The sequence below is a fragment of the Schistosoma haematobium genome, chromosome 7 (genome assembly GCF_000699445.3).
Source record: "Schistosoma haematobium chromosome 7, whole genome shotgun sequence".
NCBI classification, from domain to species: Eukaryota; Metazoa; Platyhelminthes; class Trematoda; order Strigeidida; family Schistosomatidae; genus Schistosoma; species Schistosoma haematobium.
In genome coordinates, this window is record NC_067202.1 from 16,316,719 (window position 1) to 16,343,881 (window position 27,163).

The 27,163-nt window shown below is 36.5% G+C and overlaps 1 protein-coding gene across 1 annotated transcript; it reads left to right on the forward strand.

Annotated features, from left to right (window-relative positions):
* The first annotated feature begins 2,578 nt into the window (after positions 1–2,578).
* On the forward strand, positions 2,579–18,308 carry ARCN1_1 (Coatomer subunit delta). Its single transcript, XM_051218111.1, has 2 exons — positions 2,579–9,239; positions 12,457–18,308. Exons 1-2 carry the CDS (start codon positions 8,709–8,711, stop codon positions 12,811–12,813), a joined length of 888 nt encoding a protein of 295 aa, XP_051064548.1. The 5' UTR covers positions 2,579–8,708; the 3' UTR covers positions 12,814–18,308.
* Positions 18,309–27,163: the final 8,855 nt, after the last annotated feature.

The window sequence follows — 27,163 nt, forward strand, 5'->3', positions numbered from 1 at the left end:
AATTGTTGATAAACACCTGTATTTTCTGGATGATGGCTTTCGTAGTTCTCCAGGTTTCTGCCCCATACAGTAGAACTGTCTTGACATTTGTATTGAAAATCCTGACCTTGGTGTTGGTTGACAGTTGCTTTGAATTCCAGATGTTCATCAGTTGTAAATATGCTGCTCTTGCTTTGCCGATCCGCGCCTTCACATCTGCATCAGATCCACCCTGTTCATCAATGATGCTGCCCAGATATGTAAAGGTTTTTACATCTTCCAAATCTTCTCCGTCAATTGTGATTGGATTGGTGCATTCTGTGTTGTATGGGAGAATCCTGCTTTTCCCTTCGTGTATATTGAGACCTATTGCTGATGAGGCTGCTGCCGCACTGTTCGTCTTCTCCTGCATCTGTTGTTGCGTTTGGGATAGAAGAGCCAGATCATCTGTGAAGTCTAGATCGTCCAACTGCATCTTAGATGTCCATTGTATCCCGCGCTTCCCTTCAGATGTTGACGTCTTCATGATCCAGTCGATCACCAGGAGAAAGAGAAAGGGTGAGAGTAAGCAACCTTGCCTAACACCGGTCTTCACTTTGAACGACTTTGTCAACTGTCCTCCATGCACGATTTTGCACTGTAATCCATCATATGAGTTCTGTATGATATTGACTATCTTCTGAGGCACGCCGTAGTGTCGAAGAAGTTTCATAGTGTTGTTCTGTCCACGCTATCAAATGCCTTTTCGTAGTCAATGAAGTTGATGTAGAGTGATGAATTCCATTCAATTGATTGTTCCACAATGATCCGTAGAGTTGCGATTTGGTCTGTACACGATCTATCCTTACGGAATCCTGCCTGTCAATTTCGAAGTTGGGCGTCTACGCAGTCCTTCATCCTGTTTAACAATACCCTGTTGAAGACTTTTCCCGGTATTGAGAGAAGAGTGATGCCCCTGTAGTTATCACAGTTGCTGAGATCGCTTTTCTTCGGTATTTTGATCAGAAGTCCTTTCCAGTCTTTTGGTACTTGTTCCTCATCCCAAATCTTATTGAAGAGAATGTGGAGTATCCTTGCAGTTACCGCTACGTCTGCTTTCAGTGCCTCTGCTGGGATGTTGTCCGGTCCTGCTGCTTTTCCACTCTTGATTTGTCTGATGGCCATGCTGATTTCTTCAATTGTTGGTGGGCCAACATCGATTGGGAGGTCCGTGGGTGCTGCTTCGATGTTAGGTGGGTTCAATGGGGCCGGTCGATTCAAGAGTTCTTTGAAGTGTTCTACCCACCTGTTTTGTTGCTCTTCAATGTTGGTGATTACCTCGCCTTCCTTGCTTTTCACTGGTTGTTCTGGTTTGCGGCGATTTCCAGACAGTTTCTTTGTCGTGTCATACAGTTGTCTCATGTTTCCTTCTCTTGCAGCCTTTTCCGCCGTCATTGCTAGATCTTCCACATATTTACGTTTGTCGGTTCGGATGCTCCTCTTCACTTGTTTGTTTACTTCTGTGTATTCAGCTTGTGCCTTGGCTTTTTCTACTCTTGTTCGACTGGTATTGATTGCTGCCTTCTTGTTCCTCCTTTCTTGAATCTTATCCAGTGTATCAACAGTGATCCATTCCTTGTGATGGTGCTTGTTGTGACCCAGGACCTCATGACATGTTGAAGTGATTGCCTCTTTGATCCCCTTCCAGTTGCTCTCCACAGTGGTTCCTTCTCCATTGAGTAGATCATGAAAGGCCTGGAACTTGTTGCTGAGGTCTATCTTGAATTTGTTGAGTTTGTTAGTATCCTGAAGAAAGGCCGTATTGAACTTTTGTGATATTGTCTGCCCCATTGTCCAGTGCTTCTTGAGTTTCAATTTCATCTTGGCGACCAGTAAGTGATGATCTGATGCTATATCAGCTCCTCTCTTTGTTCTTACGTCCTCTATAGTCCTCCTGAACGTTTTGTTGATGCAAATATGGTCGATTTGGTTTTGTGTAGTATGATCCGGTGAAGTCCATGTGGTTTTGTGTATGCGTTTATATGGGAATATGGTGCCGCCTATGACCAGTTTATTGAAGGCACATAGATTTGCAAATCTCTCACCATTTTCGTTTCTTTCTCCCAGTCCGTGTCGTCCCATAATGTCTTCATATCCAGTGTTGTCCGTTCCAACCTTGGCGTTGAAATCTCCCATCAGAATGGTCAGGTCCTTTGTTGGGCACTTCTCGATGATTGACTGCAGCCTATTGTAGAATTGATCTTTAGCGTCTTCATTGTAGTCGTTGGTAGGCGCATAGCATTGGATGATGTTCATTGAAATACCCTCTTTCTTTGTTTTGAACGAGGCTTTGATGATCCTTGGTCCATGAGATTCCCATCCTATAAGCGCATTTTGCGCTTGTTTGGACAGCATCAATGCAACTCCTTGTGTATGTGGTGCATTTTCTTCTTCATGGCCGGAGTATAACAGGAGCTCTCCTGTAGTTAGTCGTTGTTGTCCAACTTGTGTCCAATGTGTTTCACTGATCCCAAGTACCTCTAGGTTGTATCTTCTCATTTCTGCAGCAATTTGGAAGGCTCTCCCGGTGTCCCACATTGTACGAACATTCCATGTACCTAAATAAATGGTTGCTCTGGTTGTCAGAAGGGGCATCGGCCTCGTAACTTCCGAAGGGATTCGGCTTTCATCATGAGGCGTCATAATTCTTCTAAATGAAGACCTGACTCCCAGGGCAGAGTTTAAAAGGTTTGAATAATTTTTTCTGGTTAGCGTTTTTTAGCGAGTTGGTTTTCTACGGGATGGGGACGCTAACCCCATGCCCAACCCTCCTCCTTTAACCGGGCTTGGGACCGGCAGTAGCCCTCGGAGCGACTCCAGGCGGAGTTATATATATATATATGCCACACTTCATCATTCCATTTGTGTGAGGTCTGGGACACTACCCAGGTTCCGAAACAGAAGCAGTTGGTTTTCGTAGGGGGTGACACCCGTAGCCTTCGACCGAAAGGTCTGATCCACAAGGAAGTGGAGCAACGTAAGGAGATGCAGTCCCATGGTAGATGGTGGCCAACAATAGGTTCATACACCAATTGTTCTTTCAGGATCCTGGAGGCCATGTGCACTATTGGTTTGAAATGAGGGTTTCCCAACTCCCCTAGGTGTAATCTCTATATCCACCAGCCTGGTTAAAGCGCCGGATATTGGTTTTCGTCCTCTCGATTTCGTAATCACTGCGGGAAGGTAATGAGTAGGACTTGCGTGGCTGTGGTTGTATATGCGTGTCTATGTGGGAGAGCTAACTATCATCACCGTCAGCCGTAACAAGGCATTAGGGGGCAATTAGTAATCATTCTGTTTGTGTTTTTTACATCCCTAGGAAATATCTATACTAGGTAATTAATCTCTTTGTTATTGTTGTAAAATGTTACTATTCACTTTGAATGTGGATTTTATTCCCATTAATTACATTGTTTCCCACTTGTTTCTGTTTTGATAAGAAGAATATATTTCTAAACTTACATTTTTCAGCATACTTTCTACCTTTAATTTGTCGCTGAATTAGGTAGTGTTATCAATGAACTCACCAGATAAGGATTATTGTATTCAGCTTCAAGTCACATTAAATGTAAGCGTTAGTTGTGCTACTCGGTTGTCTAAACGTAATTAGATGAAACAGAGTTTGAGCCTGGGACTTAGTGTTTAGGTGAACGCCTAAACCACTGAACCACCACCCCATTACATTGGTTGAATTCTGATTATATCTGGAATTGGAACTGTACTCAAATCGCTTGATTGCTTTCAATGTTCTATAGTATTAATCTCTAACTCCTTGTATTCTTAGGAAATATGTAGTTACAAATTCCCACTACCGGAGACGATGTTGTGTGTGATGTAAGGTGCATTCTTTTTGGTAATCCACTTGTGTGATGCATTCATATTTCGACAAGATATCAGTGAAAAGTTTGCTCAGAAGTTTGATTACTCGTACACCATGGATTCCATAGTTAGTAGTGGTTATGCCGTTCATATGTAAACGTGTGTTGTTGTCGACTAGTTGTTTTCTATGCATGTCTACTAACAGATTGTACGCGCTGAGGAAATCTGCACCGAGAATCGGCTGTTTGACTTGCACTACAATTAAGATCCACGTGAAGTGCCTTCTAAGTCCGAGGTCTAAGATTAGAGACTGCTCTCCGAAAGTTTTGGTAATTTTTTCGTTGGCCGCTTGCAGTGAAACCTTGCTATATGTGGTGTGTCGCCGTCGTGAGAGCTCTAATTGGATGATGATAATTTCAGCTCCTGTATCGACTAAGAAGTCGGATCCTAAAATATGACCCCTGATATGAAAAAGACGGCTTGCCGAGTGGCCAGCAACAGTCGCCGCCATTACTGTCTGGCCGGCCCGTTTCCCTGAGTCTCTTGCTTGTTTGTTGGGAAGGTGCACGGTTGTGTGCAGCGCCGTGCTTTCTCACCATATTTCTGATGATATCAACAAATTCCGGTTGTCCGCTTAGGTGGCCTAGGGAAATGTCTGGAAAATGATCTTTTAGGCGAGGATCTAGTTGGTCTGAAATGGATCGTTGCAATGGTGGCCTGCAATGTTACCAACTGCCTTGTCAGCTGTGTTAACTGTTGTCGGAAGCTGAATGTGTTACACGTATCTTATTTACTGGCAGTTTGTACCGAGTTAACACCGTGAGTATCTGGGTAGATTTCCATAATCTTGTCCGCCATATCTACTAAATCTTCTAGATTGACGGAGTTCCCAGACACTGTGAATTTGCCTCACGTTATGTAGTAGGCGTTGAAACCACATTTATTTAAGCAGGGTTTCGTCTAGTTTATATGGACCTGCTAGTTGCTTCATATGCCGTAACGACTGCCATAGTCTTTTGTCTCCTAATTCGCATGATGTTAACAATTGCTGTAAACGTTTTTCGTCGGAGACTCATGTGCGTTGTATTACCGCGGTTTTAATTTTGTCATAAGGTTCGCTCTCTGGCACTTGGTCGATTAAATCCCCGACTTCGGCGGCGATTTCAATAGGGAGTGCACCAACTACGTAAACATACTTCGTTGCCTGAGAGCGTATACCTCTAGCTATGAATCAAGCCTCTATTTGTGCAAACCAGATCCTCGGGTTATTAGCTCCATATGCTGGGAGTCTGAATTCAGAAAGAGCGTTAACTGAACTTAAAATATTGTCGTCAGAATGTGATAGTGAGTTAAGGGCATTTACTGGAGGAGAGTCCATGTCAATAAGTTTGTTTGGAGAATACATTATTTGAAAAATAAACCAATGTGTCAAGTAAAAAGAAAAGCAATATGACAATTACAATAAACTCGAGGCTTACCAGATAATTATGGTGGACCAAACAATATATGAACTCAAAAATAGCAATAAAGTTACTGCGTACAAGCAGTAATGTTATAATATATTAGTTATAAACACAAGAAAAATTAGGGACGTTACTTAATTCAGCTTGTAGGACAGATATTTACAACTGATTGATCACAGTGCAGTGATGATTGTCACACTGCATATTCGTAGACATAATACGATCAACTGTAAAGGTTTAGACAAATATGATATTGAACACCACTCAGTAACTAGCCAATTATATTTAATAATGGTGTTGGCATTGACAATTATTTATACGCACATATAGCAAAGAAGGTAGACTTAGTTCACAGATGTATCCTCTAAATTTTAGTCCCTTTAATATTCAATTCAACGGATACAACTTACAATACAACTGTATGTATAAAATGACCACATCTCTGCTTATTCTGTCCAGCTTGACGAAAATCACGACAGCATCAAGAATGTTTTAGGTTGACTTAATTAACTTTAACTCTAATTATACGTGGTTTGATATGTAGCTCGGTATGATACCATTGTTACACATACAGATACCCAAAGTCTTTAACTTTTTGACTGGGAATGCTGTTATAACTTGTGGCCTGAGTGCCCTGTTAATGTATAACGTAACGATCCCACCAATTAAGAAGCAGTGAATTATCGATCGGATCAGTGACGCGTAAAACCCGTATGAGCAGTCTAGAGTGCTTATCGGTTCTAATTTCTGCCTAATACAGTCAGTTAAGTCCAGAACACCAATCAGAGCCTGTGCGATATGAATCATGTATTTCAAACATACTCGGTTTATATAAAAAACAAGCAAACCACATTGTACCAATAAAGTATGAAACAACATTTGTACAAGAATTAGCCAGATGTGGCTGTGAATGAGGGAGGTAGTAATTAATATACTCAAGAATTGTAAAACGTATAATAATAGTTTATGGGTCAAAATAAAGCTTATAATAAGATGAATATGAATATGCATAGTTTAGTTACTTAATAATTATACAATAGAAATATACGTTTAGTATTGGTCCATAAATGGATCCATAAAGTTACTATTCATTATTCTTGTCGGGACATACCAAATGTACAAATAATTTCGTTCTTTTTGGACAAAATCTTCTGATTCACTTGGACAGCAATTAAAATACTTTTTGTGATGCGGTTCTCTACTCCACCTACGGTCCCGCGCTCAGGAATCGAACTCAGAACCTTTGTTTTTACGCGAACGCTTAACCAGTAGATCACTATTCCGGTATCCAACGTTGTTAACGGCTGATGTCAACTTATTCACTATGTTCATGATTTAAATGAAATCTAACAATATCCACAACCGGAAACAGAAAATTATCATGTGTTTATTAGTGAATAGCTTCGAGAGGTCATTCTTGGAGTTCTAATGAGAGTGGAGTTCAACCGTGTCGGGTGTGAAGCAGTTATTCACCGAAGACAATGGGAGATGATCGCGCGACACCGTGGATTGGTTGAAGTTAGACATTAATCATTGGATAGTGGTTCATTGATCTAGAGTTTGAGCGCTCACGCAAGACCGAATGTCGTGGTTTGGATTGACACGTGTAAGATGGTGGATGCGTGTCGTTGAGTGGTTTGATATTCTGACAAAACGGTCGTCTAGTGCGTTCAGGTTTTCAATGTTGGTTTAACATGGGTCGTTTCACGATTTCAATATAACTTTACTTTCTACAAGCGATTCATTCTTATGAAGCTATATTTACGTTTAAGCACTTTAAGCATAAGACATGCCCATTGTTCTCCTTATATATATGCAAAGAAACATAAATAAAATGAACGATTTAATATCGTAGTATCTTCAAAGATTTTAAAGGCCTCCTACTATGGCACTCCAACTTTCCAAAATCAGGTTACTTTCAGGCACCTTCAGTAAATCTAGTCATTAATATAACAACTGTATTCATGATTACTATCCAGCAAATCAATATATTGACGTGTATGGACATGTTTGAGACACACATAGAATGTATGTCATGCCTGATAACTTGAATTTATTATTATTCTTACTCACAGATGGCATTGTAAACAAAAGAAAACTTTGTACAATAATGTACAATTCAACAGACAATTTAAATAATAAAAGTACTCTACTTTAAACCATACTCATTTTTGTGTAATGGCCATTGATCCTGGGCCTGAAATCGATAAAGATTGAGTGGTATTAAAATCTACCAATTAGATAATTTTCAACCATCTAATTGTTAAAAGATCCAATTTTCAATCATTAGAATGCAGGTTTGAACCCTGTTCTATTTTTGGTTTGGTTCCGGAGTAATATCATTAAGTCTCATACGAAAACATAAAGATAGCATATTGCATACATTGCGGAAGTGATTAAAATAATTAGAGAGGATTTTGTGGAGATTGTAGTAATTTAATCATTGAATTCATGAGTCAATTGAAACTAGACCATCATGGAAAATCTAGAAGCACTGGACAGCCGTTTCTTCCTAGTATGGAATCCCTCAGCAGTGCGCATCCAGCATCTCACCCCGCAAGATTCGAACAAAATTATTATCGATTGAACGCCTAGTTACTGGTTAACACAACGTACAATCCTCTCTGAAATGAGATTTTTTAACGAAAATTAGGGATAGTGAAACTAAGGGATAGATTTAGCCCATATAATCATTGACTATTATTCTGTGCTGTATCAGATTATGTGGAATTTCTTAGTAGGATCTTCAAAACAATTATTGCCTATATTTGATGATATTGTATGATATGACCGGAAATCTTCACTTATTTTGTTTCGTTTTCTTGGATACTTGATATCATTTTCATACCTCTTTTTCTTATATTGTATATTATATCATTCTGTAATGTTGCAAGTTATTATAACATAGACCAGTTCACATTTGCCATGGGCGCCATGTTGCATTTAATTGTACTACTTTCAAATAAATCACTGTTGCATTGTGATGTGGTGAGAAATCATAACTTGGACAGCAGTAGACCACTGAAAACTTATCATCGATTAACTGATGTTATCTATCTATCTCTTGCTCACTACATTAATTATTAATAAATACTAATCATTGTTACCAGTGTTTGATTACGACTTGACGTGTTTGTCAGTCAGTCAGTCAGTCAGTAACAACGTAGAACTTCGTACATACGTACATCAGTTCGAGTTGCCATGACACATTAGCACACAGATGGAATTGTCAATTTAAATCCTATAGTAGTTGACGTGTTTGTGCATGTGTGTGTGCGTGTATGTATTGACACGTCTCCTATCAAGGAATGGAACTTTTTTTATGTTTGATAACATTGAATGATCTCATATCTAAAATGTTTATGTTTTATCGTTTTGATTCTAGTCAAATCGTTGGATTAAATCATCATGACAAAGAAGAAACTATCAGAAAAATACAAACAGAAACTATCAAAACATCCTATACCTAAATCAAATAATCCACAAGGAATAACTGTTGTTAGTGAATTTGTTCGACAATTTGTTCGACGTCATGTTAATGAAAATCAACGTAATCAATCTGATTTATATTGGCGTCCAGGTTCTAATATTAGTCATAATATAAATCTATTACCACAATCAACAAAAATTCATCGATTAAAACAGAAACAAACGTCTATCACAAATGACAACCCTATCAAAATGAATCATTCTAATATAAAGAAAAAATCTTTCAATAAATCAATAATCAATCAAAAACCATCAATTATATCAATGAATTTATCCAATCAATTACATAATTTATGGAATGGTTATTTTCAATCTGTTATGTCTATTCTTCCTACTAAATTAAATGATCATAATTGTAGTAATTTTAATTTAACAAAAAATTTAGATACAATATTACGTTTGAATTTAATTGGTGCTCAACTTAAAATTCTACGTTCAACATCATGTCGAGTAAGTAGAAGTATCAGAATGGGTTTTGTGGAGATTTTTAGAAATTTCACTGGTTGAAATCATGAGTCAATTGAAGCTAGACCACCATGGAAAACCCGGAAGCACTGTTTAAAGACGGCTGTTTCGTACTAGTATGGGACTCCTCAGCAGTGCTTCCAGGTTTTCCATGGTGGTCTAGTTTCAATTGACTCATGATTTCAATAAGTAGAAGTAGTTTTAGTTCATTTCTAATTTGTTGTTGTTGTTGTTGATTGTGTCATGATTTAATTTCCTATCATAGGCTGACATCAGTTAATGATCTATGAAGACTAGAAAGGTTTTTTTCTGATGAAGTTTTGTTCTTTGAGATGGATGATTTGGTTGTAGAGATTTCATTGTTCTTCTGAACAACAACATCATCATCATCACAAACTTCAGGTAGAAGTGAAGTGTACACAAACCAATCGCAGATACAACCAAAACAAAGAAGTAAACAATGAAAAGTGGTTAAGGTCAACAAGAACCAATCATTATCGAGGTGTACAGGACAAGCTGTGAATCATATGTGGAGTAATTTGAACACTACACTTCTACATGAAGTTTGTGGTGATGATGTCGTTCAGAAGAATGTTGAAAGCTCCAAAACCAAACCATTCAGCTTAGAGAACAAAATTCCATCAAAATCATCCACCTGAGTAACAAATCTTCTCTACCATCTCAGAAAAATGTTTCATTAGTCATTTATTGAAAATGTATACCCAAGCAGAAATATGTTTCCATTCAAGTTGTAATATCCTATAATGGCTGAAGAGGGGGGGCGGGGCGGTGTGTTAACAGGATGGGTGTAGGAAAGAAGTCGAGATGAGGATGTCAATGATAGTTGCAAATTAAGCTTAAAAAATATGTGCTCGAACTGAACAGATGTTATCACAGTGAATGAAGAAGTATAAAAATAATATTAAGTTAAAGATTAACATAGAGCATTGATTATTTAGAAACATATCAGCTGTTTGTATTTAGGATCTCTTACACGATTACCTGCATAATTGTGTAGGTTTGCAGCAAACACTATGGTATTCATCCTCTCTGTCGGAAGATCATCCATTATCAGTTTTCAATAATCACCACAAGTTACAGCATCTGTTACTAAAATATTGAGAAGCCCATGTAGATCATCGACAATTTAGAATATTAAACAGTCCATAAATGTATATTATTGAATATATTTTAAATGATGGGCAACAATGTAACTCAGGATGCCTCTTTCATCCTGTTTAGAACTCATCAGCCTAACATGCTTACATCTCAGTGATGATTTTCACACTAAGACTAGGACTCATTGCCCATCTCTAATCCGTTTAATCATAATTTTCTCTTCTTGATTAATAAAATATTTGTTAGTATAAATGGTGAAACTATGCTGTACTGACGAACTGATCAGATTTAAGATAGCACCTACAGTTTTTGCACATAGTGATATTTATCTTGTGTGTTATTCAAAGCCAATTAAAAAATATTTGCATTTAATTCCAAGGATGCTGATAAGTTGTTAAACATATGTGTTATGCAACCAATGCAGTGTGATGCGTAAGCAAAACTTTAAGAAAAACCGGCTAACAATACAAGTAGATTTGAAACGCTGTAGATACTTGTTAAACGCACTTGATATGATTCAGGGTATATTCAGGGGTGTTTATGTGAATGGAAAATATTATCCCAACTCCATAACCGTCACTTCCCACCTTGACCTTGACTTCAAATTCCTAATCCTGATCCTCTTTCACTTATTTTAAAAGTAATTCAACTTATGAAAATTCTTTTGTAAGTTACTTTCATGATTAAGTATTGCTTTCTGATTGGATATTGTGACTAAGTACTGTATTCTGACTGGTGAATAAGTTGCTAAGGGTTGTCAATATAAGCTAGTTTTGCTTGTTTAAACAATTAAAAGTCTCAGGTGAAATTTGAATTTATAGACAACCTTTGAACAACTCTAAAAAGACCTTGAAAATGTCTATCTACATACTACGACTAAATAAGGGTTGTAAAACAGTGTCAGTCAGTCAGTAACAACGTAGAACTTCGTACGTACGTACATCAGTTCGAGTTGCCACACCACATTAGCACAGAGATGCAGTGGTTGAGGAATTAGGATTAATATTTACAGTTGATAGTTAGGTTTAGGCATTAGATATTAGGGTTTTCATCATGAACTGACATCAGCTATAATGCTAAAATGAGTGTGTTACATCTTGAATGTTGATTTCTTGATATACCGCGTATAACAGAGCACTAGAACACCAAAACCCTTCCAAGTCGCAATAAGAAGACAGAACACTAATGAAAGGAATATTATTCCTAACAGTGTCAATTACAATACAAAATTGTCAGGTATTTATAGTTTTTAGGAAGAACGAAATCATCATTACAGTCCTCCAGTCCGCATACAGGGGGCTATTAGCATTGTCCACGTAGGAATTCTAGAATCTTCTTCTGAAAGGTGATTGGATGGAATATCTTCGGCTCCTTCTGAGCCTCTTACAGCTTCCTCGAGTTCACCCGTGGTCCGTCGTCACAGAGTGAATGAATCTCTGGCCAAAATCTAAAACCTGCTATCTTAAATCTGATTGGTTGGTCCATAAATTCTGGTCTTGCCAAAGTTTCAATAAGTACTCTTTACCTTTTATATTTATTTTATTTATTTATTTCAACACATAGATATTGGTACAAAGGCACCAAATACATATGCGCCACACAAATCTCATTCGATATGTGTGAGGGCTGTAATACTGTCTGGGTGCCCAAACCGAAGCAGGTGGTTTTCTTAGGGGGCCACACCTCGAGTCTTTGACCTAAAGGTCTGACCCACAAGGCAGTGGAGCATGGTAAGGAGATGCAGTCCCATGGAAGCCAGTGACCAACGATTGGTTCATACGCCATTTGTTTATTGAGGATACTGGAGCCCATGTGCACCATTGGTTTGGGATCCGGTTAAAGCTCCGGACATTCGCTTTTCGTCCTCTCATTTTCGTAAACAACACCCCTGTGGTGTGAGAAGGCAGTGAGTATGACTTCCCTGGCAGAGGCTGTATACGCGTGGCCATGTGAGAGCATTTGGAGAGGGAGAGCGGACTGTCCCCACTCTCGGCCATACCAGGGCATTTGGGGGCACCTTTTATATAGTGATTATTTCATTATCATATTCATCGTTGAATTTCTTTTTTTATTTACATTTTAGGCTGGTATAGAAGGTATTGTAGTAATGGAAACAAAGAATACATTTTGTTTAGCAATAAATTCATTACATAATCAATCATCAAATGAATCATTAGTAACTCTTACTACTGTTCCAAAATTAGGTTCATTATTTTCACTCACTTTACCTCATATTGTTAATAAATCAAATAATAATCATAATAAACATCAAAAAATTGAAATATTACTTAATGGTGATCATTTAACACATCGATCAGTTGATCGAGCTATACGTAAATGGAGATATATACCAACAACAGCATATGAATATAATCAAAATGCATTAACAACTGAAGCTATTTTATCGAATGTACTCATTGATAATGTAATAAATAGATGATTATTTGAATTATTTTGAATTTATATACAGGTAATTTGTTGTAGTTGGTTTTCAGTTTGGACTTTTTTTTGTAAGTGACTCAAGAATTGATTACGTTGTCAGTGAGAGAGTGTGTGTGTGTGACGATAACTTCAAATTTTTAAGGTAATTATGGTTGCATCCGTTACTTATTTACTTACGCCTGTTACTCCTCGTAGATTAGCATAGGCCGCCCACCAGCACTATCCATCCAACCCTGTCCTGGGCAATTCTTCCCAACTCTTTCTAGTTGTTATTCATCCTTTTCACATGTGCTTCCATTTTCCGACGTAATGTGTTCTTTGGCGTTCCTCATTTTCGCTTCCCTTCAGGATTCCAAGTTAGGACTTGCCTTGTGATGCGGTTTAGTGATTTCCGTAATGTATGTCCTATCCAATTCCAATGTCTTTTCCTAATTTCCTCTTCATATAGAAGTTGGTTTATTCTCTCCCACAGAAGGCTGTTGCTGATGGTATCCAGTCAACGGAAACTGAATATCTTACGTAAACAACTGTTTATAAATACTTGTACTATTTTGATGATGATTGTAGTAGCTTTCTGTTGTATTTGGTCGTCGATGATTGTTGTGCCGGAAAAAGCCGCTGATCACTTATATTCGGAACGAGGGACTTCCACAATTCCCACGACGCGAAAGTAAGAATACAAAGACTGTTATAAGTGATGATTTATTAACCCTAAAACACGATGACGAGTACAACGACTCTAGTAGAAAATACACTGGTTTATATATTGATTGTACACTCATTTTGATTAATAATTAGGATTAAATCACATACTCAGTTATAACAAATCACAGACTGAGCATAGTTCATTTCAACTGAATACAAGATTATCGTATATTATACAGAAGAAAATATCATACTTGGAAAACAAATCAAATACTACACTGAATGAACGTCACGTTGAATCAAAACGGATATTGAATGTTGAACAAAACTCATAATGAGTAGATCCATCGAAAATTGATTTTTCTTTCCATCATATCAAGCAATAATTAATCTACTAGGTAGAACTCAAGAATGGTCAATCGTATAATAATATTTCATAGGTCAAAATAAGGTTTATAATAAGAGGAATATGAATATGCATAGTTTAGTTACTTAATAATTGTACAATAGAAATATACGTTTAGTATTGGTCCATAAATGGATCCCAAAAGTTACCATTCATTATGTTTATCGGGTTTTAACATTTTCAAAAAACATTATTATGCAACTGAATACAATGGTCTTGTGTATGTTTCATTGATTGTGAGCACTTGACAGAAAATCAACTATAGTTGCTAATACCTTGAGATGGTGGTCGGGATTGCCTATTGCGATGACTAAATCGAGCCATTTCAGTATAAATACTTTTGTCTATACATCTTACAATGTCAAGCAGATCGGTTGAAAAGCGCTATCATGTTGTTCAATATACGGAGATTTTCAGTTCTGCTTTGTTGTCACTCTCTAAGGACAATAAGACCACAACTGATTCAGTTTCCTTTTTAAGTGTTACCATTAAATCACAAGTATTTAATTGATGATAGATAGTGACTAACAGTGGAATCCAGAGCAGGTTTAAGGCTCGTCAGTTCGTTGTCCCTCTAATTTAATATTGGTGTTCACTCTGAGAATGGAATCCAGTCTCTTTTGAGGCAGTCCACCTAGGGCATACATGTCACAGAAGAGATTGATTGGGATGTAAACAATAACAAGAACGAAGAGATTCAAATAAATCATAAAATTCATCGCTGTTGCACCGATGATTGTATTTCTAAAATTAGTAACTCAATAGGTAAGGTATTGGGGGGGGGTTGAAACGAAAATTTCTGGATTCTAATCCTAGTGTGAACATGAACTCTATGACATGGGTAAATTGAACTGATGAGCCCCATTTGGGATGAAATGTGCATCCTAGTTTTCACTGTTGGATACTATTCACTTTAACTAAAAAATACTTATGGTTTTTGTGCCTATATAAATAAATGTAGAAAAGAAAACTGTATATTTTATACGAAAAAACATGCACAATCTTCTAATTTGACCTAAAACATGTATTGATTTTAATACGGACTTTACTATTTTGTTATGTAATGTTACCAAGAAAGCATTGGTAGATTTTCGAACTATGTACCTAACGTGATTGGAGCTTTTTTAAATAAGGTTATATTGAATCAATTAACTAACAAGTTAATGATCTCGTCAATGATGAACTTGTAGTGACCTACTTTTATCAAGAGAACGCGATTGGTTTAATGGAAACAATTATTATTATAACCAATTGTACCAGTGGTTGTTTTACTGTACTAAAGACATTCTTCCTTCCGTTGATTGTGACCCTGTACGAATTCGGTTACGCTCAGTAACCACACTTGTACTCCTTTGGCACGATCTCGGTATCCTTTCGATACCACGAGATCGCCAACAAATACATCTCGACTATAGCCATCAACTGCCTTCTAATATTTGGCTTACGGGGGATCTTATCGGTTAACTGGCACTTAGTCTTCTTGTAGTGATGATCATAGTCAACCGCGACTTGACGCCACATTACAAACTTAAGATGAATAGTGTTAGTTATGTTATGTAGTCTGAAGACTATATAAGGTAGAAAAATGATTTAAATAACTATGTTTCATTCTAGGTTAAAAATTGTTTATCATTGGTAAAATAGTTTTGTTTAGTCCATAAGTCAATGAAGCAATTTTAGAAGATACAGTCCCATGGTAGCCGGTGACCGACAATAGATTCATATGTCATTTGTTTCCTTAGGATCCTGAAGCCTATGTATACTAATGGTTTGGAATGAGGGTTTTCCAACTCCCCTAGATGGATCCTCCGTAACTACCAACCCGGTTAAAGCACCGGAAGTTCGCTTTTCGTCCTCTCGATTTCATAAACAATACTCGTAATGCAAGAAGGCAGTGAGTAGGACTTGCGCGGCTATGGCTGTATATGCGTGTCCATGTGAGAGCATTTGGGGGCAATAAATTTATTAATTTTGTTACTGAATTTGTATGTACATATATATTGTTACATGTACTGTAATATGTTTCTATAACTAATTATCTAATTAGCATTGCACAGTTCATTTACTGAAAGAGTGTCATCTGTTCGGAAGTTTAATTGATTTTACACAAATTTGGGTACATTTTATGTAGTGTCTATGACTGAAATACATTACACATGTCGATAATCAATGCTCAGCCTTAAGGTTCCGTTCATCTTTATTACTAACATAATTAGGCTGCCCAAGATGATATGGACAAAGTGATTATATTACGTGCTAACATGACTTGTATCATATCATTAAGAGCTTCTTTATACTGTACTGGTACATGACCAAGAGATTGGCTATATACTTATGCATTTCGATTGTTGATCTGATGAACCACAGCTTTCATGTGTCCGATAACTTTTGACTCCCAGACAATTACATCATAAAACCTTTTGAACATTCTTTTCAACATTTTCACATACTCTGAAGGGCAGTTCGCAAGTGAGGGCGACATATCATGTCTCCATTTGATCAGCTTTAATCGTTATTTTAAAACTGGGAGTGTCTTTCCCATTGTAACCATCCATTTTCCGAACTGAATTCCGAACAGTAAGTTTATTTTCTCTTAAGTTTAGATATCCTTCACATATTGTTAACAAGTCCTTCAGTACCATCGGTAGGTAACTAAATCATGTCCTATATAGGTAAACTCGACTGGTTACAGCTTCTCGACAGAATTTCGTGGAGCTCCCTGTTGAAGTTAGTTGCCTGTGAGTAAATGATTATTGATGTAATGGCTGAGTGAAGACTGTTAAATTTTATAGTTTACATCACTAACTGACCAAGTGTGTAGTTAAGCGCTTGCGAATGAGACAGAAGATCCTGGTTTCGAATCCCGTCTGCGGGATCGTGGATGCTCACTGCTGAGCAGTCCCATACTAGGACGAAACGGCTGTTCAGTGTTTCCTGGTTTTCAGTGATTGTCTAACATCAATCGACTTATGAATTCAACTACTAAAAAATTATTTATTAAGACACTTTTATATGAAAACTAAAAGGTCAACCGGACAAATTAAAAAATAGAGTACACAAAACCAATGTGATAATCATTGTGAATAATAAATCAGTATTATCAGGGTAGATTAAGAGTAAAAACAAGTTGTTTTTGAACACATAAAGGAGGTTCGTAGTTTTCGTATAGCTAAGGCTTCAATAAACCGTGGTATATACCCTTGAAGGCTTTTGTACAACACTACAAATGCTGGCTTGATATCAACCTTATGAACAATCTCAACCAAATGTTTCTCCTTGGTGGAAGATATCTGTTTATCTTGTGATCATATTTGACCATTGGAACTTATTTGTTTCTGTAGCTATGTGCTCCGCTACCCTTAATTGCAAATCACGATTACTCCTCCCTGTGTACATGTTTCCGCAAATAAAAATAAATTAGTAAACACAATGGTCCCATCAAGAATAATGAGTGAATTAATTGTTGGGCGAGACTATAATTTATGGACGACCTTTGAACGAACCTTAAGTGATCTTGAGAAATATTAGTCAATCAAAAAACAGGTAGTATAGAGTAAAAATATGTTATACAAAACCAAAGAATTAATGTGCACATACTTCGTTAACATGGTTTAAAAACTTTTCAAGGTTGGAAAGAGGTTTAGAGGTTCTGAAATTGTAATACATACGATAGGGGAAATCATCCATATAACTCCATAATAGTCGACTTCTGGAGCCATGATAAGGTCGTAAAAACTGTTTTAGCCACGACCACATAGCTTCATTATTGCTTGTGTGCACTCCGGTTGTTGGGTTCGCAAAATGCCACTTGTGGATAACAACACGCTGCATATAATCATGTTTATGTAGGCATCTGTATGTTCTCCATCCATGCGTATTACTAGTGCTTTTATTATCCAGTTCGGAACAATTATCATAATTTGCCTTGATCTCGATCTGAATTGATAGAAAAATGTTCCTCTTCTAACAGATTTCTTCCTCCAACATCTATTATATCGAAAGACCACATCATCAAGATAGTTTGAACAAGGTCCACAAGTCATTTGATTACCACAATTACAAATAAACTAACTTTTTAGTAGTCTCATTTGTTGTAGCCGCTGAATTATTACATTTTCTCTAAAATCTACTGTAAACCAATCGTACATGAACATCAGGTCAGTCAGTCAGTAACAACGTAGAACTTCGTACGTACGTACATCAGTTCGAGTTGCCATACCACATTAGCACAGAGATGCAGTTATTGATTCAAATCCCGTAGTGGTAGAGGCGGTAAGAGCATAAGCAGTAATTGGAAAGATTAGGGTTTAAAGATGTTATTTAAAGAGTATAATCCAGTGAAATAAATTTGGAAAGAGAAATAAAGGGACATGAAGAATTCAGAAGATTAGAATTTGTGAGAACACAAAGAGTGTATGCACCTGCGCCATCGTAAATGATTTTGAGCCATGTCATTCAGGGTCTCTAACCATCGGTTGCTATCATCTCGTGGTCCCCAACCAGGTAGTCTACACCTACCAACATGACTCAGTCCACTTGCCAGTGGCTCCATGGATTTGTGCCATGTTTTGGTCTGGCCGCCCCTAGCTTTCTTCCAACCTACTCCTATACCAATGAACATTGCACGTCGAGGTAGTCGGTCGTTGGGCATACGTAACACGTGTCCCAGCCATCTCAATTGATGTGAACATCAAGTATTGAAATGGACACAGTGTCCTTGAAATCCCTCTAACCCTTCTGATTGGTTCGTTCATTAATTTATACTCTTGTCAAATATTTGATTTATTTCTAAATCATCATCTATTTAAATATTTTCTTTTAATCAATAATACACTTTATTGCAATGATGCATATTTAATTTTAAATCTAGATGATTGATCAATTAATCGATAAACTAAAATAATCAATAATTTGAACTGTTCATTCATTTGAATCCCACACAGATATATATATATATATATGTTTATGTTATGTATGTTGTTTAAATAACTCCTCCTGTAGTTCTTCTAAAGCTACTGTTGGTCCCTAGCCGAAGTAAATGAAGAGGGTTGGGTATAGGGTCGGCAACTTCATCTCATAGAGAATAACCTTGCTAAGAAAAAGAAAAGCTAACCAGTAAGTACTGTTTAAATGTCTCTCTCTCTCTATATATATATATGGATGTTTGTATATGAATGTGTTAGGTAAGTTGAATGAACTCAAAAGAATTTTTCTTTGTGTTTTTTATTCATAGAAATTGAAGAATTTTTTAAAATTATTATAATGTAATATTAATAAACATGATAAGATAGAAACGACCTTCAATTTGAAATGATTGATTGATTGATTGATTGGATTCATACTTTTAATTAGAGGTAGTTATAGTTAGTTAGAAACTAATTGAACTGAAAATATACATGGATCTCATTAGGGGGGTGGGGATATTTCAACGGCGATTCTAGCTAACTAATCAAGTTGTTTAATACTATAGTTTCGATGAGTTTATTCATTTGAATTAATTGAATATAATTTGAGTAATGAAATATTTCTTTATGTTATAACTTGTGGCCTTGTATCTTATTGACGTGTAACGTAATGATACCGCTTATTAGAGAACAATGACTTATCAACCATATCAATGACACATACGAGCAGTCTAGAGTCCTTATCGATCTTGCTCTTCGCCTAGCCCTGCTTGTTGAGTCCAGGACACCAATCTTAGTCTCCGTTATATGAACCATTTATTTCAAACATACTGAATTTATATTACAAATCAAACTGACCACATCGTACCATAAAATGGAAAACAACATTTGCAGAAGATCTAATCAAATGTAGCTGTGATTGTGAGAGACTGTAATCACTAGACTGGGCATAAATCAAGAATGGTAAATCGTATATTAATAGTCTATGGGTCAAAATAAAGCTTATAATAAGAGAAATATGAATATGCATAGTTTAGCTGCTTAACAATTATACAATAAACAAATACATGTATCGTATTGGTCCATAAATGGATCCCAAAAGTTACCATCTTATTATTCTCGTTAGGATATATCACTTGACAATTAACTTTTTATGATTCAATATAATCAATATAGAATTTTGCATTTTATTCTTGAAAAAAAATCAATACTAATGAAGAATGCTGAGTGAATCAGCATGAAAAAAGAAAGTATAAATCGATTGGTTATGATCATCGATTACATAAATACAAAGATTAAAAGAAGGTTAGTATAAATTAAAGTTAAAGAACCAGTTAATTTTCTTTAATGATTATGTTAAGTCTTGTTAATTTGAACGCTTTATTCGGTTCCTAAGCTATTCTGGTAACCCGCAAGCTAGAACTTCTCAGCGACCTGAACGCGAGAGAAAAGGCGCAAAATAAGCGAAAAACACTTTACTCTAAAGGTTCATAGATGTTAACATTTGTTAAATCAACATCACATTTTAGCCAATCTACTAAAAGACATATTATGTTACTGACCAATAGTAGCACGCCACGTTGATATTCTAGAAAACTCCATCATGCTCTGATTGGCTTGGACTCTTCGACTCCTTTAGGGCCTCTGGAGGCTCCGTTGCAGTTCTTGGAAAGCCGACTCAATAGATTACATAACATTAAAAGAAGGCTCATTTGGAGCAATATGTCCACAGTTGATTACATGCTTTTGTATAGAACTAGTAATTGTTTTACATTCTCCTTTCACTTTCCAAAAGCATCTCAGAACACTATTTGGCGTAACTTTTAAAAGGAGGATGTAAAACAATTACTAGTTCTATACAAGAACATTTAATCAACTGTGATTACATAACAATTAAAACTAGGTAAACAGATCAGTTAGTTACTCAAAAGAGGTTGTACAAGATTTTTCCAAATGTCAATTCCAGTTTTTTTTAAGTAAATTCCTATACCTTACGTTGTATGTTGAAGGTGCCATTCTACAAGTATTGGACAAACTGGACAGGATTCAATGTATGGTCTCAAAATGCTTCAATCACGTGAATTTAATCACTTGTAAGATGATGGTTGGAGGTGATCAACAGGAAACCATGGACCTAAGTTTCATGCTACTTGGCACTCATTAGCAAGGTATACCTGTGATCTTGATTATAATGTTATTATAATGATATATATGTGTTGTTCAATCAGTGGTATTGTGATGTGTGTTAGTGATGTCGACAGATATACGTAGTGTGTACCATCAACAATTGAAAGTGAAATACCTGATGGTAGCAGAAGGTTAAGAAAATCGAACAGAAAAGAACAGGAACAGAGAATGATTGCTGTGGAAGTGAGGGAACAATCAAGTCTGAGACGATTGATTGACATTATTCAACTGAAGTGTTTACTGTATGATTCTCAGATTTTACTGAGACGTTCTGCAATTTTGTTTTCAAATACACTCGATTATCCCCACTTGTATTCTCGTTCACTACAGTAGTACTGTGGTATGTGCTGCCGGCGTTGACAGATATATGTAGTATGTACCATCATCAGTCAAAAGTGAAATACTTGGTGGTAGCAGAAGGTTAAGAATATTGAAGGAAAGAGAATGAGAACAAAGAAGGATTGGTGTGGAAACAAAAGAACAATGAAGTCTGAGATAATTGATCGACATTTTACGAATGAAGTATTTACTGTATGGATCTTAGATTTTACTACGAGATTCTGTTATTTTGTATTCAAACACATTCGAATGTCCACAAATTTGTTCTCATTCACAGCATTTGGTGTAACTGCCAACCAGGAAGAGGGAAGGGTGCCGTTCTGCCGACGCCGTTGCGGACCTAGACCTGAGGTGCTAGTTGGGGCGGTCTGTTACTCAGTTATTCAGTTCAGTTGTCGAATTTCCGAGCGTCATTCTTTATGGTTACGCGAAAACAATTAAGAACAGTCAATAACTTTAAAATTGCACTTTTGACAGACTGAATACAATAAATAATCATAAATAAGTAAATTCAGGGTAGGAAATTACAAATTATAAGCACAAAACTGATATTTACCTATTCTAATATGAATAAAATTCATATTTGTATTCAAACGTAACTGTCTTACAACCTCCATTATTATAACTTATACTTGATTAAACACTTTGTTATTGTACTGCATTAAACCTCATTTATTGTCTCTTCTATTTTTTAACATGAAGAGCCTTAACGTGATTTTTCAAGACTTCCATCAATAATTATGCGATGATGTCAACTTTAAAATCATTTGCTTCATTTGAACAATATAATTAGACTACTGACCTATGTCATTCTTTATTGTTTTCATAAATAGTTCTGAAGTTTATGATTTACATCATGGACGAACTTCACTTCGATGATCACTGAAATCAAACACTCTCATTCTAACAAAGAACTTTTTAGTACCCCTTAACGACAACTCCATTGCAGACCTAGAACTCATTATCTTCAAGTCACGCAGCGAATGTTTAACTCTTAGACTAATGAACTGGTATCTAATGGTTTACATTGGTAGGTAACTGTCACGCACATAACATCATTGGGTTTTTAACATTAACGACTATTTGATTAGCTCATTATCATTTGATTATTTATTCATTTTAGTATTATTCATTAATATTGTGATGTGGGCTACTAACATCGATAGATATAAGTAGTATGTATCGTCAATCAAAAGTGAAATGCTTGTCTGCAGAAAGTTGAGAAAATTAAAGAAAAGATAACGAGAACAGAAAGCGATTGATATGGAAATTAAGGAACAATGAAATCTGAGACAATTGATTGACAACTTTCAACTCAAGTGTTTACTGTATGATTCTGAGATTTTGCTTTGTATTTAAACACATTCGACTGTTCCCACTTAATGTTCTCATTCATTACAGTATTATTGATTCACTCATAAACTTTTTAAAAAAAATGTTTGATATATCCAAGAGAATTCCTACAAGAAAATAAACTTTGATTTTATTTGGAAAGTATCGTGAAAACGACAAAAGAAGCGTAGAAAAACATTTTCTTATACTTGCAGCTAAGTTGACGTAATAGAATATACTTGAAAAAAAAACTAATCTCAGTTTGCTAAGTTTAACAAATGGTAAACTGTAATTTCTGTAGGAAATGATTTTCTACACAATTATACCCATTATTTAAGTACTTCAGTTCAGTCAAGCTATTATTTACTTAAATACATAAACATTAGTATAGGGAGGCACCCAACAGATATGTGCCATATTTCACCATTCGATTTGTGTGAGGTCTGGGATACTGTCCGGGTGCCCAAACCGAAGCAGCAGGTTTTCTTAGGGGGCCATACTCGGAGCCTTCGACCTGAAGGTCCAATCCATAAGGCAGTGGGACGACGTAAGGAGATGCAGTCCCATGTTAGTTGGAGACCAACGATTGGCTCACACACCCTTTGTTCCTCCAGGATCCTGGAGCCCATGTTTACCATTGGTTTGGAATGAGGGCTTTCTAGCTCCCCTAGATGGATCCTCCATATCTAACAGCCCGGTTAAATTACCGAGCATTCAATTTTCGTCCTCTCAATTTCGTAAACTCCCGTGATTCGAGAAGGCAGTGGCTAGGACTACCCTGGCAGTGGTTGCATGCACGTAGCCATGTGACAGCATTTGGAGAGGTAGATCTGACTCTCCCCACTCTCAGCCGTACTAGGACATTTTCTAATGTTTATCGACTTACCTATCTTAGCTATTAGAAGACATTTATACAAATTTGGGATTTCTCTTTCGTTGAATGCATAAAACAATTATAATTCCTTGAACTAACGTAAGTGAATATTTTTTAGTTAAGTATCCATTTGTTGTTTATTTTGCAGACTGTGTAGATAACTTTGATAGTTTCTGTAAACACCATTTGTTTGAACTAATTATTAATATCTATTATTCACAATATTTACTAATGAGCCCTCATTATAGCTTTCTCAACATGGTGTTATGCAAGATATCCTGAAATTCAAGACAAGTCTGAAATTAGTAAGCATGTGTTTTTTAAAAATCGATATACTACTGATATAATGAAGTATGAGTAGATCAGAATTCGTGTACGTTAAAGGAAATATGAAGTAAGCTATAATCATCAACTGTCAAAAAACCCTTACGAATAATAGTAACTATCCTTTTACCACTAGAGTAAAACAACTTAATATGCGATTCTCTGAATTCTAGTTAATAAAATTTAAATTAAGACAAACATATCGGGAAAATTACCTTGATAAAACTAATTCTACCGCATATATCTTATACGCTCATATGTTCACATATAGATACACACCAAACGTCTCTCGGAAAATAAGCTAAAACTTTTCTGTTACAATGTACTATTTAAAGTTTCCAATGCATTGCGAGATGGTTATCGGAAAATAATTAAGGTATTTGTACGAAATAATGATTTCGTTCTACGTGATTGCTCACTGACTAAACCTTCTCTACGTTTGTTTATTTTTTTTTAACCAACTTTATATCCCTCTTTTATACATGTTCTAAGAAATTTATATCTCTCTTCAGGATGCATATGTTTAGTGGTCCTATATATGATTTCAGTTAAATCCCATAATGTTTATTATCAAAATATACATGCAAACAATCCTCGAATACATTTAACAGCTGCAATAAATGTTTTCTGAGCCACCTTTATAACCTTCGTATTAATACTTTCTCAGTAGCATCATTTAGAAACTGTGAATTCAAGTACACTGACTCCTTTGAAATAGTTGTTGTATTCGGTCTTATTTTTATTAAATTTTTGGAGGCGCCATATTTGACTCCAGTTAAATCCCATAATGTTTGTTATCAGAATACACATGCCAACAATCCTCGAATACATTTTACAGCTTAATTGGCGTTAGAGAATAACGTGGTAAAATAAGTCAAATACAATAATGAATTTCGAATACACATATTTCATACATTCATTGATCTGGACAGACAATCGAAGTGGAGAAAGTGAGGCGAAATAAAGTGACTCGCAGTGGAGAAGGCCAGCGAACCAACTCAATTTGATGATCAAGTGTAACTCAATATTCATATTCATATAAAAATAAGTTACAGATACGTGATGAATAGGGCAAGCAATCAACATCCATATGATCATATAAAAACAGTCATGATTATTAAGTGAATAATTGACAAGCTCAAAATATGGCTTGAGAATAATGAATACACTGTCCTGTTCAGAAGCTAGAGTAAACTATTTGGGCTTAACGAAGTACCAGTCACTAAAACGCCTTCTTGGTCCAAACCGCACAATCCTCAAAGCCGAAATGGGTTCTTCAAAAGCTCCAGACGTCATATCATTGATTCTTACGATACGACGAGTCAGGATAAATAACGACCAGACTGCCATATGATATTGTATTGGCACTGAGCCCTTATCACTTAATCCTCAAAGCTGAATGCAGGACAATTGGGAAAATAGATATTCAACATTTAACGCGGAGAAAAACCCAACGATGAGAAGGCGGGAACAAGAAATCGGGTTAATTCGAATTAATCGGGTGGCATTGCTCATCCTCGTAGGCATGGTCGCTTTCTACAACTTACTTTTACTCATACTAAATATATTGTTCTATCTACAGTCTAAATGTGTTCTTCATAATATGTTGTTGATTGTTACGACGTGACGAGTTGGTGTAGATAATGATGTGACTTTCACGTAAGGTTATTTAGATTTTTCTATCATTCTAGCAGTACTGATGATGAACCTAGACCATAATTCTAAAGACTCACCCTATTTGATGTTGTTAGATAGCTTTCTGTGGTGATTGCTGGAAAAAGTATATAACAAAGGACTTTAGTTATTTGAGTCCCATAGGTTCTGACATTCACATTATGACGTTTGGACAGGCTCACTTTGTGATCGTTTTGCTTCTCCCCACTTTCTGTCTTCATTATACCCTTTCGCAGCTCAAGTGAACCTCACTGGCCCCTTATGGAACTTCTAATTTCAAAAACCGAATATGTTACCACAGTTATTGACAAACGTACGCAAAAATCAATATTAAATTGCACTAAAAGTTTAAAGACCAAAGAAGCATAACATAAATTTCTTATCAACCCTGGGACATATGTACTTGATCATTCAGTATGTCTTACAAACATGCAACTGAAAGCTCTATATTTAAAGATAAGCTTCTGTGAGAATTAGATCTTCCCCGTAAAATATGATGAGGAAAGAAAATCGTTTAAAACGCATTCTGAACCTTAAGAGAGTTCTTACCTAAAGTGTAGTCATTTGACCCAGAGTGTTCCATGTAGTCTTAACTTCACCCATATTGTAGCGTTATTGAAGAAGCTGCAAATTTTTCGGTCGTCTTCAGTGAGCTGATATCTCACAACAGACCTGGTTGAACTACACTGGTAACGGTTTCCCACTAGAACTCCAGGAGTATCTCTTGAAGTCAGTCACTAGCGAGCAGATTATTATTAACAGAGGAGGTTTGTGGAAGCCGTTATCAGTGGGGTTCAACCGGGTCTGTTGTGAGATATCAGCTCACTGAAGACAACGGTATACGGTGGCGCAACTTCGTGGATTGGTTGAAGTTAGACATTAACACCGTTGGATGCCGGCTCAGTGGTCTAATGGTTAAGTGATCGCGCGCGAAACAAGCAGGTCCTGGGTTCGAATCCCGTGGGTGCGAGATCATGGATGTGCACTGCTGAAGAGTCCCATACTAGGACGAAACGGCCGTGCAGTGCTTCCAGGTTTTCCATGGTGATCTAGCTTCAACTGACTCATGATTTTAATCTGTGAAATTTCTAAAATTTCCGCAAACCCCTTCGCCAAAAATGTGGAATTATTTTGTAATGTCGGGCCGTATTCAACTGACTTATTTCAGCCCATTACTATGATTGCGCATTCCATTCGGGATCAAGCTGCCCATCGAACACACTTTCTATCAGTTTGTTCGGCCCTACAAACCGTTGAGGAACATAGTATTTTATCCTTTCAATTAGGACTAAAATATCTTAGTGTTTAAAGACGACGTAGAAAATCACCTCATGGCCCAAAGATCATACCATGAGAAAAGTACAAAATAAATGAATCTACACCTTATAGAATATAGGGATTTAAGAGGTGAAATCGTAATGATCTAGAGCATTATAACTGTATCTGTGACTGATTTTAAACAATTTCCCGAGTTCAATCCGAACACAAACCTATATAAAAGTAATAGTACAGCACAACACACTCGATTATGGGAGCGGCTGTAGAAGTATGGTGTACTATAATATCAGTGCCGCTGTAATAATAGACTTAATCATAAAACTGTAGATTTGTCATGGTGTAACTGTCTAGTCTATCAGCTCTTACATGGAAGTCACATCATTAT

What these genes read in the sequence shown, in the direction of transcription:
- ARCN1_1 (XM_051218111.1), top strand. Translation starts at nt 8,709, where the DNA reads ATGACAAAGAAGAAACTATCAGAAAAATACAAACAGAAACTATCAAAA. An exon ending in TACGTTCAACATCATGTCGA is followed by an intron (nt 9,240 to 12,456) that starts GTAAGTAGAAGT and finishes TTTACATTTTAG; the next exon opens with GCTGGTATAGAAGGTATTGT.